The 12,852-nt window shown below is 34.4% G+C and overlaps 2 protein-coding genes across 2 annotated transcripts in view; one reads left to right on the forward strand and one right to left on the reverse strand.

The window, feature by feature from the left end:
* Nucleotides 1–12,852, forward strand: part of LOC108917434 (N-alpha-acetyltransferase 16, NatA auxiliary subunit) — a 94,138-nt gene that overhangs the window by 7,338 nt on the left and 73,948 nt on the right. The gene's annotated exons all lie outside the window — the stretch shown is intronic.
* Nucleotides 1,837–12,852, reverse strand: part of LOC108917433 (extensin-2) — a 30,122-nt gene continuing 19,106 nt past the window's right edge. Inside the window, exon 2 of the mRNA XM_018724023.2 lies at nucleotides 1,837–5,395. Within this exon, the coding sequence (XP_018579539.1) occupies nucleotides 2,609–5,395 (2,787 nt within the window). The 3' untranslated portion in view covers nucleotides 1,837–2,608. The remainder of the gene's footprint in view (nucleotides 5,396–12,852) is intronic.

Below are 12,852 nucleotides of genomic sequence, written 5' to 3' on the forward strand. Positions count from 1 at the left end.
CAATCGATAGAGTAGATAATGTTGTTGATGCACTTTAGATTATCCATTGGACGGAATCATTATAAAACGTTTTTTTTTAATGAGGAATTTCTTACAAGATAGCGATCTTTTAAAAGGTAAAATAACTTTGTGTACTATAGAATGCACAAGTACATTATTTATTTTGTATTTAGAGAGTAGAAAATTAAAACTTTGATTCTATTACAATGAAAAACTAAACAATTCCTATGCATTCCAATAAAAAAAATAATTAACAAATAGAAAGGCTATGTTATATTCTGCAAGAGATATATCTACAGGAAATATGAACATGATATTTGTTGTAGTATTACTAGGGTTGCCAGATCTTCGGGTTTGATCCAGAGTTTTCGGGTTTTGATGGTACATCTTTGGGTTCCAGGTTAATGTGTCATTTCTCCGGGTTTGTTGGGGAAAAATCGTGATTTCTTTAAAAACATTTTATGCCTCCTAGATTTCCTGAACCTTTTTTCTTTTAGACATCGATTTCTTTGAAAACATTGTGTTTTCCTGATCTAGGCAATAGTTAAATGTAACACAATATAGAATTTTAATGTCTCCGGGTCTGTCATGAAATAGATCTGGTAACCCTAAGTACTACCCGTATCTTGTTATGTGGGTTATCTGTATTATTTGGTTTCCTAAAGACCGTACATTTGAAATAGTTAACAAAAAATATATTACAAGTGAAAATCTATTATCTACATTTTTGAATGTACAAAATTGAAAAAATGCAAGTAACATATTCATAAATAAAAAAATTATGACTTGCTATATGCCTTGATTTCACTATTAATTATCCTGATTCATTTTGAGAAAATCTTTAAATTGGAAAAAAAATATATGTATGCTTTGCAAATGACATCTCCTGTAAAAACTCTACCCTTACTGTAAAAAAGTATTTCTCATTTGTTACTAGTGATAATTTACTAAATGCGTAATAAATTGTTAATTTTTTTGAGCAATAAATTTCCCACTTCGAATTTTTGCAAACTAGGAAATACAGGTAGACTGAAAAATTGGCATTAGCGAAATATATTACAATTAGATCATTATCGTAATCGGTCGCTATAACTTGACATAGAAAAATGTTTAAAATAGATGACTGATAACATTTTTCAAATTATGAAATTATATATCGTATTTTTAACTAATGTTTTGTGGGAAATAACTACACTGTGGGCAAAATACCCAGTCTAGCATTGAATTCCACCCACAATATCAAGTAAACAGCTAAGATCATCAGGAAAATCATGAGACATAAAACATTTATTTGTTCTCATCGGTATATCGTAGGTGAGACAACCGAGGAACGATTTTAGCTATTTGGATGTCTGTATACTGACATTTATCATCAAATATTACCCGAAAGAAATATTTACATACATTTTAAACAAATATTAAAAATTTATAATTTTTATTTATTTGTACTTTGAAACGAGAATTTTTTCCAATTGCTAATATTAAATGAAAATATTCCAAACTTTTTTTTCTAGTGAATATTAAACAAACCATAATATATATTTTGTGCTTTAATTGGTATTCTACTAACATCATTTTATCATTTTTCTCACCGAAATGTTTCTAGAAAGAGTTACAATTGTCGTACTTTTTCATATAAATAAATTTATCTCGATTAGGCTAATAAAACTCAAATTAATACCTGTTGCATTATACTATGAAGAAATAAAACAAACCAAAAACTCTAATTTTATTTACATACTTCTGACAAAATATTCCTTTCAGTTCTATTGAGTTTTCATAATTTTTTTTATTTGGTGATAATTACACTGGTCCTGTCAATTAAACTATAATGTGTTATAAAAAAATTTTTATTCTATTTATTCAACAGTCTTATTAAAAATTATGAAAATATAATTTTTCCTAAGGCTGCAATAACAATTAGATATTCGCAGAGCTATCTAATTAAATAATATCAGCACAACTTAAAACTAAATTTTTTTATAAATAGTATAATTAATTGTCTTGAATTGCACATTTTCATTTTCAGTTAGAAAGTGATAGTTCATAAATAGTTGCTCACAATTTAAAAGCTAAAAATGTACATGTGAATTAGAAAAAGTAGTGACATATTATTTTAATATGTAGCTACTTTTAATTATTTGGTTTATGTTCAAAACACAAATATGGGTATATTTTGTGTTTTTTGACTTTTTTTAGATTTGTGTCTATTGCATATATTTATTGAATTACAATAGTTTTATAATTTGGCAATTACACTTTGTCACTTTCTCACTGATAATCAATTCTAAATACAATTAATACAAAAATATTAATTGTTAGACATTGTTCATTATGTTCACATATGTTTGTATTCCTACTATTTCTTTTAATTCAATTTTCTTAAGAAAACATACATCCTGTGAAGTTAAAGTGTCTGTTGTAATGCCGTTCTTCGCAGAAATTGACACAGTCTTAAATACATTTATTCTGTATCTTATTGACGTTGGGCTATCAGTGTTGCACAAGATTTTTAAGTCAGTAAACACGTGATCACAGACCAATTAAAAATAGGCACTAATAAAGTCACACTCCAAAATTAATGTCCCAAAATATATCACAGCAGTTTTCATCTTTCTTTGTCTTTCTCTTCATTTCGAGCTTCATTTCTCCTTATCCGACTAGCATTTGGCTGAGAGTAATAATAACTTGAGCCTTGATCCCTCCTCTGCGTCAATTGAGGGGTGAGGAAATAAAAATGGGCTCCCCTATCGCCAGGGAGTTGATAGGATATGAAAGAGCCTTCTCGACCGTCATCCGAGGGTACCTCTATTGGAATTGCTTTTATAATCTCTGGGTTTTCTTCTCTGTGTGGCAGCTTTTGAGGTTGGACATACTGTGCAGGATTGACAGGGTATTTAACTACATTTGGGTAGGTTTGGGGGTGATTTACTGGAATCAGCTCTGCGTCAGGATTTGTCGTTGGTCGGGGATGTACGTAGTTTACCAGTGTGTCACTTTCCAAAGATATCGGTTTCTCATGGTACTGCGGTGAAGCTTGTTGTTGCTGCTGTTGATTTGAATAAATATAGTTAGGTTTAACTGTTGTTTGTTCAACACTAGGCAATGGGCTTGTACTACTTGGTAGTTTCCTTCCAAACATTGTGAAGTATTTTTTTGTGTTATCATCAAAGAAACCTTCGTCTGGTTTAGTGTAAAAGCCTTGGTAAATAGGATTAGGAGTTACCTCAAAAGAATATTGAGATATAGGTTTTGGAGTGGCAACGTTTTGATATCTTGTATTTTGTGTAATGGTTTCATATGCATAATTTGGTCTATTGGTGGTATAATAGCGCCCTGGCCTTTCTGAAGTCTGTTGGTATGTGTGTTGATAATAAACCGGAGGTGGGGTTTGTTGGTACCTCGGTGGTTCAGTAGGAATAATTTCTATAGCTTGTTGAATTTGAACACTGTATTTTGGAATAGGTCTGAACTGATCCTCTTGATTCAGATCTGGTGGGGATGGTTTAAAGCGATTCTGTTGTTGATAATTTGCTGCTTGAAAACTGAATTGGTATACTGGTTTTGGAGAATGAACGGGTTTGTACGTCGGTCTTGATGTTGTGTAGTATTGATTAATTTGGTTCTGTAATTTAGCGATATGAATGCTAAAGGTATCTGTTTTGACTGGTTGTGGAATGTAGCGGAATTTTGGTTTTTGAGTGTTGTACGGTTGTGCATTTACATATATGAACTGAGGTTTCCTCTGCCGAACTGTGGTTGTTGGTTTTACAGGAACATAATAATCGTTGGGGACGTACGTACTCTGCTTTACTGGTGTTTGTTGTGTTGTTTGGCTGTTTGGGTCAAATTCCTCTTCATAGAAGTAGAATTGGATGGGTTTTTCAGTACTTTTTTCTGATTCAATGTGTAATTTTATGGCGGGTTGGGTAACGGAATTTGTTTCTATTTCATTTACAGTCGTAAAATACTTGAGAGGCACTTGAGTTGTGGTGACTGAGGATTTCTTTGTTGCCCTTGGTGGACCATAGCTCACAAAAGGTTTATCTGAAATTTCATTTTCATGGTAAGTTGGAGGCGAAGTATTTCCTCTTACAGGCTGTAAAATGGTGACTTGTGGCCTCTTTCTTTGAGTTTGCGGTTTTCCTGTTCTTGGATAAGTCCTGTTTGGTTGACGCACTGGTAAAACTGACACTACAGTGGGTTCTTTAGTAGTTGTGTACGTAGAACTAACTTCATTAGATTGATAGACATTGTGAACTGGATACACTTTGAAAGGCTTCTTGGTTATAGTCTTTTCCGTAGATGGCAAAGGTGTAGTGGTCGGATGTATCTGGGGATTCTCTTCTGTAGTTGGCTTTCTTTGTCGTTGAGGTGTTTTCGATGCGGTAGTGGTGGTAATTTCCTCTAGCGGTCCAAAAAAGTTGGGAGGAGGTGGTAAAATTATACCGGGCACCAGAGGACCCGGTTGCACCGCGGAAGAGTTATCTTTTGGGTAGTAGAAGCTGTAGGGCGGAGGATAGTAGATTGAAGGGTCGTCCTCGTCGTACAGGTCGCTTTGGTTGCCTGGCGGGGGGAGGATCGCGGCGCCTGGGGGTAAAGAGGCGAAATATGGGGGCAAAGTACCGTTCAAAGGAAAAGGGGGGAACGGCGCCCCCTGCGGGTATTCCCCCGAAGGGTAGATAGGTATTGGCACCGGAGCTTGCCAGGGAGTAGCGTTGGCCGGATTGGAATGGTCAAGGGAGTGCGACGCATTTGAGTCTTGGTAACCGTCGGGGGGCGGTAAGGCGTAGCCCGTCGATGCGATTGATTCATTAATCGTTCTCGAAGAGTTTGTGCCAAGGATCTGGAGGGGACCGTCGTCCGTGAATTGGACCGGAAAGGGCGGCGGGACTTTGGGATGCTTCGGAATCTTCACCTGATGCAGCGGCGCCTTAAAGTCATCAATCGGAGGCCAGTGAGTAACGGCGTTGGTTGGTTTTTCCTCGTGTGGCGGGTATATGCCGCCTTTTATAACGAGGAGGTGATTTTCCGCCAACCAGATTTCGTTTTTGTGCAGTCCTCCAAGGTTCTCTTTGTTGTCATTCGGTACTTCGGAATTGTCGTCGTAACTCAAAACTCCAGGTCTTTTCTGAGGCTTACCGAACAGTTCCTTTTGTATTAGTCCGTACTTGCCGTCGGCTACTTGTTGCGCTAATGTCTTTTTCTCGTCTTGGTCGGATTTCTGCTTTTTTTCACGCGACCCACTCGCTTCTAGTCTCATTAGTTCCGAATCTTCTGGATCAGGATTTATGATTCTGAGGTGACCGCCGACTAGTCTGTGAAGTTTCCTTTGTTCTGCCGTTACTCCCAGCGTAGTTAAGGTCAGAAGGAACAGCAAAGGTCTCCCGTACATCTGAAAGAAAAAGTAATTTTATTAGTTCTGGTACCAGCCTCGATAATATAGTTAAGGATAATGTCAATGATTTCAATGAAAATAAATTATACATTAAAGTTTCCCGGTTTTGCGAAACTAAACAATTGTTAGTTTTTTTCGGCATGCGACTAATATAAATATTTCTGTCACGAATTATTATTGGTATTAAATGTTGTATAGAAATGCAGACAACTCTTGCTTAGCCTGAATACGAATTCGTAGATTAACGATAATAATCAATAAACCACATTAAATCTAATTATTAATAAGTGGAACGTAGAAAGTGATATAGTTTATATTCTGTAAATTGTAGACCCTGTTACTCTGTTTATACGGATTAGGTAAGTGGACGTTGACCTTTTCAGTATGTAATGTACCTACTAGTCCCAATTTACTAGGCGTTTCATATTCTGATTGTGGTAAAAATAGAAAGAAATGTGTATGTGATAAACAATATTTAAACTTCACCAGCTCCTGCTAACTATAAAATAGAAGGGTATCATCCAAAGAGCAGATTTTTGTGACTACGTAAATTTTTTCGGATCGCGGTGATCGGTGGATATTTTCCCGTTACCTTCAGAGAAAAGGTCACAATAAGTGACTTTCTGTGACGCAGGTCGGTGTGAGAGCTATTATTTCGTGTCGTAATTTTAATCGTGGACAGCCTTGTGCCTTTCTCTTTGGGGGTTGGTAAATAGTACGCGTCTGGGCGCTCCTTAACGGGCTAGGAGAAGGTTAGAGTGCAGTGCAAATTTGGAATAAGTCGGTAGAAATCTTTTTTAAAAACGTTTGAGTATGAGTGATCCATACCTAGGTACAAATTCTTGGAAAAAATTGAATATAAACCTAACCTAACCAATTTTTACAGATATCTTAATATCAATGAAATAAATGGCAGTAAAAGGAGAATTATGGACCACCTGTTTCGTTGTCAATCACACCCCAAGTATTGATTGTTTAAATAGAATGATTTTTGTCAACGATTACGGATTCGACGGTTATTGACAAATTTATTAGGTCAAGGTGCTCTTTCATTAATTATAACAATAATAAGTGAATGGATAGTTTATTCATTGATAATAATCTATGAAGATTAATGGATATAAAACGTTGACAGAGTTTTAATCAAAAATATTTGTAATAATGCACAAAGAATACAAATCTAAATAAATTGTGTTTGACAGATTGATAATATAATCCATTCATTTATTTTAAAGAACATCAAGATAAATTGGTTACCTATTGTATTTATTAAGTATTAAGAATCAAAATGTTTTAATGCCAGAGTGATATCTAGAAATATTTTAAATTATTTGTTATGAAAATATGTAATGGCGGTATATATTTAAAAATCAAAATCTTATAGCTTCTGGATTTAACCAACACAATTTAAATAATAATTATTAAATATATTCATGTACCTATTTAAATAGTTTCTAGATTTTTTTACAAATTTAGATTAATTCGTCACTCAAGTTTTATTACGAAAAATGTTCTTTTAAAAATCACGTACGAAAAGATAAAGCCGTTACAAGCGCGGACCCTTTTAATTTTCACTTGGCAACTTTTTTGGTTGTCATGAATTCCCATTTTGTAATTTGATTAGCATCTGTTAAGGCGCAACGATTTGCTTTCTTGGGTATTTCTAAGTGGTATGCCCGAGCGTACGATTAGAACCATAATTGCAACGTGGAGTCCCAAGGTCGCCGTACCAACGGGTGAGCCAAGTGGACCACGACGACGTCGGCAACCGGCATGGCCCGTTCACTGCTCCGCGCACGAAAAAAAAACAAACTCACGTTGCTGGTACACGCAGTTGCATTGAGAATATTAGCTAAGAGGCAGAACGAAATTCCTTTGAATTTAAAAATGTGACGGTGGTCTCAGAGTTTTGATGATAAGACAAACGTTGTGATGGCTGAAGGACCATTTAAAAATCTGTAACTTACTGTGTGTCAGTTTTGATCATTTATCAGTCATTTTGAATAAAAAAAAACGTATTTCTTTGAATTGGTCTTTACAGAGTTGCCAAACTGTTTTTGTACTTAATAGCATAATTGTTTTCTCAGTCTGGTTGCATAACCTATATTGTTTCAGCTAAATGACAACAAAATGTCTTAAAACCTTTCCCTAAAAGCCAAATTAACATTGCAATTTGTATACAGGGTATTTTACAAACTTTGACAGATTGAAATACATAATAATTAATGTTATAGCAACCATCATTTATCATGCTACTTTGATTGAAATATGAAATTATATTTTTTAAAATGCTTGTAGCTTCTAAACAATAACGAAGCGGACCAATGTTCATATAAAAAAAATGTTTGAATTAACCCACCTACCATCTGTCAAAGTTTCTCATAGAGCTTATAGAACACTCTGTATATTTAAAAATTACATTTATTATTTGTCTTTGAGTTGCGAGGTGCTAGACCTATTGAACAATTGATTTAAATTAATTTCTACTTAGGAAGGGTATAATTGCAGCAAATAATTAAATTCAGAACAATTACCATAAAAAACCTTATCAAAATCTTAAGCGGTTGTTATGTTTAATGTCTAATAGGTTTTTGATTTGTTAAATGTTGAATAAATCAGGCCTTTTATATTTAAAATTATATTCGCTGACCTTTCCGATATAATAATGGTGAAAGAATGAACTATAGCTATTCCTCTAGGTTCGTGACATTCTTGATTTTGTAAATTATATATTTTTTTCGCACAAGCGTTACGTAAACTGGAAAATACCTTTCTGAAATTGAGCGTTCACCATTATTAATTTTTTTTCGGCGTTAGGTAAAGAAGTTAATAAGACGGAACAACTAATCTGGGTACTTAACTTGAAAAAAGATTCTCTATTAAAATCTAACTTCCAATAACCGTGATTGGTCATCCGAGCTTCTGCCAAAAGCAGCAACAAAAAAACATTGAAAGGAAACAACTCAAAAAATGAACTTATAATAATAATAATAGTTTTTGCATTTAATAATCGTTTTTAATGAATATGTAATACATAATAAAAAGAATATAATAATAATAATAATAATAATAAACATTTGAGGTAAGTTTAAACATGGTTGTGTTGTGGTATTTTCCCAAATGTTTGCTTAGACATAAATTAGCAGAAAATGTCGAATTGGTTATAGCATAAGTTCAAATAAGCCTGTAAGCGATTAGAGCACTTACTTTCATCGTAATGTAATACACTAGTTGGTTGTGTAAGAATACTAGCTAACATAATGATAAATGCACCAATTTTAGCATTATTCGATTGGGTGATTATGTATAATTTAATATTTTTCAAAATGTTGTTTAGCAACCGAAATATAAAAAACTGTGTATTATATAGTTTAAGGTGATTTTGTGTTATTCATACAATTGTTCTAAAAAATATGAGTTTGTTTTTTCTTGCACATCATCATGACTTGCCTACTATATGTATACAATAATTGATTATTGATTGAATCTTACATAAGAAATTGTACCGTCTATTCGGCAGGTATAATTTAGTGACTATACGAGTTCTGATCAGAAAATAATCGAATTTTATTTTTTTTAAACTTTGTTATAAATTTAATACATTATTGGTCATTGTCTCCTTCAAAGAATATTTACACACTTTTCGAAGCGGTGTTTTTTTGCCAATCTGTTGATGATTGAACTTTTGTTTCAATGTTGTAGGCGTAAACCTATCTTTCGTCTCCTGTTATGATCCGTTGAATGAATGTTTCATCGTCATTGGGTTGTTCAAGGACAAACGTCTACACGATTTTCTTTCTATTGTTCGAGGAGCAAATTTTACTGCAACCTCTTCCGCAATTCCCATGGCGGTTCTTAACGTAGGAGTAATCAGCTGAAGGCCTTCCTAGTCGAAGATCATCTTGAATTGGCTGACGACCATTCGTAACATTGCGTACGACCAACAGCATCATCTCTGCAAGCTTGTTTCAAAAGTTGAAATGTCTCCGTGAAAGTTTTCCCCAAGTTTTACATTGCATCGTTATTCCTGAAAATGGCACATCTCACAAATCGTCACTAACACTTGAACACGTTGCACTCAAATAACGATATCAGGAAAACTAAATGAGATATCAAAAATCCAAGAACATGTGGTCGCATATGAGGTTAGCGCAACGCAATGCTACCAACCGTATATATCACTAAATATGTCCATTATTCAAAATGTTCGGTTATTTTCTGAGCATACCACGTATTTAGGGCATCAGTATTAACTGCTAACACTTCTTATTAAATGAAAGTGGAGTGTTGGGATCCTTTCACATCGAACAAATTTCTGACGTTAATTTAAAGATGTGTGTCTTTCATCATTAAAGGTACTCTTGGCTAATATATCGCCTACTTCAGTGACTCATGATACTCGCATAGATTGCATTATAAGTGCCACTGATCTAGACACATTTGCAAAGAGGACTGTCACATAGGCCATAAAAATACTTGCTACAAAATGTTTTGTGGTAAAATGGATATGCTTAATGACTTTGACATTTACACTAGTCCGCATCACTTTATTAAAGAACAAATTATGATTAATACTTCCTGTGGCATAAACGTGTCAGGAAATTGTTCAGTCGGGTACATTTCCCTATAAGGATATTATAAAGATCTATTTGTATTGGCAACCGCAATGGAGCAGTTAAAAAATTAGTAAAATTTATTTGCTTTTAACGTTACCACATCCAAGCATGTGTCGAATGTGCAAACAGGGGCTCCAGTATTTGGAACAGTTACATAAATAACCATTTCACTGTATCCTCGGGAAATAATACAAAAGAAAGAAACGAATGTCTACTTGATAATTTGGCTAACCATGTAGTTCTGAAAGTATTTTCAAAGACGTTTTGCAATGCGAGGCGTTACGGTCTGCGACATTTTTGAACGCAAACCGTGCGGTCTAAATCGTGGCCGAAGAAATAGTAACAATGGGGGCATTTACGGTACCTAATTTTGTTAATAAGTGGGTGAAATTAGGTGATTTGTTCGAATTGTGTATACTAGAATAAAGCTGTTTCAAGGCATGCCAGTAACATAGATGTTATGTCTAAATTCCGTTGTTCTATGACGCGTTTTGTTTGAATTTTAGTAATTGCTTCAATTTTATATTTCAATGAAGAATTTTTACTGACAGATCTCTATTATGTATTTATGCTATCGTATAGTACATGGGTGCTCAGATTTGTACAATGTAACTCTAGTTCAATTAATATAAGAGTCAGTATTCAAAGCAAACGATTTCGATGTATTCAAAGAATATAAAGAAGCATAAGACATCATTCTTGATTATTATTACACCCTTATTATCAATTTAGGAGCAAGTGTTGTCTTTAAAGCTTCCATGTGATCAAAATGTCTTCTTTTCGGTATTTTCTTCTTCCTCGACAACTGTTACAGTCAGAGTTAAATTGGATGAAATGAGAGATTTGAAATCTGGATACCATTCCACAAAATCTGTTCCAAAATTGTTAGGAAGGGTGGACGAAGCGACAACAGCGATACAAGTGTCATCATCGGATCCACAATTGAAGATGGTGCTTGAAATGCTTGTTACGAACATAAAATTTACAAAGATAAATATAATCTATCATTGGGAAGTCAAAGAAAAGGTGTAGATCACCTCCTCCAAGAGAGCATGTAATCATGTAATTCAAATTGTCAAAAATCATGTCCCTTGTCAGTGTTGGAATATATCTGTCTGTAATTTCATAAGGATAAATAAGGCAGCAATGTTCTTAAAAACCTCAGTGGAGAATTGGGTCATTATTGTCATTAATGTGCAGTAATAACGCGGAATTGTACGAGCGAAGTCGAGTAGAGTAACGTTCTAGGACATAATCCATTCAATCTGATTAGGTAACTCGGCTGAAACATTACCCAATTTACATTTTTTTTACAGTGCTTGAACACTTTTTCTTTTTTCGCCGGCCTATCATAAAACGTTATTTACATATTCCTATATTAATTATCAAGGTATCGGAGTAACAATTTAGATAAAGGAATTGTCTAATTGGTGACAGGGTCACGTGTTTCGTGTATCTGATGCAGCGTTTGAACATGTGAGATTTTTCGTTCCAATTTCGCGCTACGCCTACCGTTTTATAATCTCCATCAGATATTCTAAACATGCACCACACCTGTATCGGCGTTGAGCTCGCTTTTTGATTCCGTTGAAATACGGAATGGTTTCTGTGTCGCGTGATTCCATACAGGGATTTTTTTTTATTACCAAGCGAAACGATGGCCAGTTTGAGAAGATTTGTGGATGTCTTCTCATAACTTAAAAAGTCTACATGTTCTATTTCTAAAGAATTAGGTACCCTTTTTCATTTTTTTAGAAAATTGTATGGAAAAAATGTTGAAAATGGCGCCCCTGTTCTCAATACACTTTTCCATTTCAAAAATGTCAAAATATCCAGAATATATTTGAATATTTTTTTAAATACTCAATATTCTGAAATGAGGAATACCTACGCCTCATTTTTGACACGCTATTGTGTTTCTGTGTACCCTCGCCAAGGTCCTAATGCACATTTTCAACCCACTTTGCGCAATCTTCCAGTAAGAGTTTCTATTAATTCGCCTTGTTGGGAAGTGGGCCTTTATTGTTAGCTAGCGAGGACGTGGACGAGAGTCTACAATAACGTAAACGTAGCGTCCTGTGAACAGAACTGTCTCACGAAATGAGAAATCACCGCGTATGACATTGCCGCAGTCGCGCAAAAAACAGAACAATACAAAGCGAGCTGAAGAATGTTCCTTGGAAGGACAATGCTATTTTTAGTCTATGCTGTTAGAGGTATAATGTTAGAGACGGGAAAATCGTTGAAGATAATCGAATATTTTTATTCACTTTTATTTAATCGGTATAAAATCTTGTTAAACATAATATCTACCTACTAAAAAGTGTCTAAAAAAACACTAGAGAAAATGGACTGAAATTTGAAAATAATAATGACAAATAGTGCTTTCAAGTTTCAACATATCAATCTTCATAAAAATACATACAGGGTGGGCCATTAGCCTGAGGAAGTAAAATAACTCCCTTGTTACTCATAATCCAGAAAAAAAGTGTAGCAGTACGCTATAATTACATTTAGTACCTGCCCCAATAAATATATTTTGCTTTCTGGGAATTTACGAGCCATACAAATTATACTTTGAATTATCCGAGATTATCCCAAATAAATGTATTTAGCGAATGAGATTAGAATAAGTAGGCTGTAAACATATATTAGTTGTTGTTTATATATTGTACATAAGCACAAACCGAGTAGGCAATGACCCGGATAAGTGTTAATTAGGATAGGGTAATAAAAATAGGTACCTGGGGACAAGGATAAAACCGAAAACATTTCGAGGCACGAACCAGAAGTCTTGAAGCCTTGTTCCTGCTCGGTTGTGTCTCGTGTTACCAGCGA

Source organism: Anoplophora glabripennis, unplaced genomic scaffold, assembly GCF_000390285.2.
Source record: "Anoplophora glabripennis isolate ALB-LARVAE unplaced genomic scaffold, Agla_2.0 scaffold4, whole genome shotgun sequence".
NCBI lineage: Eukaryota > Metazoa > Arthropoda > Insecta > Coleoptera > Cerambycidae > Anoplophora > Anoplophora glabripennis.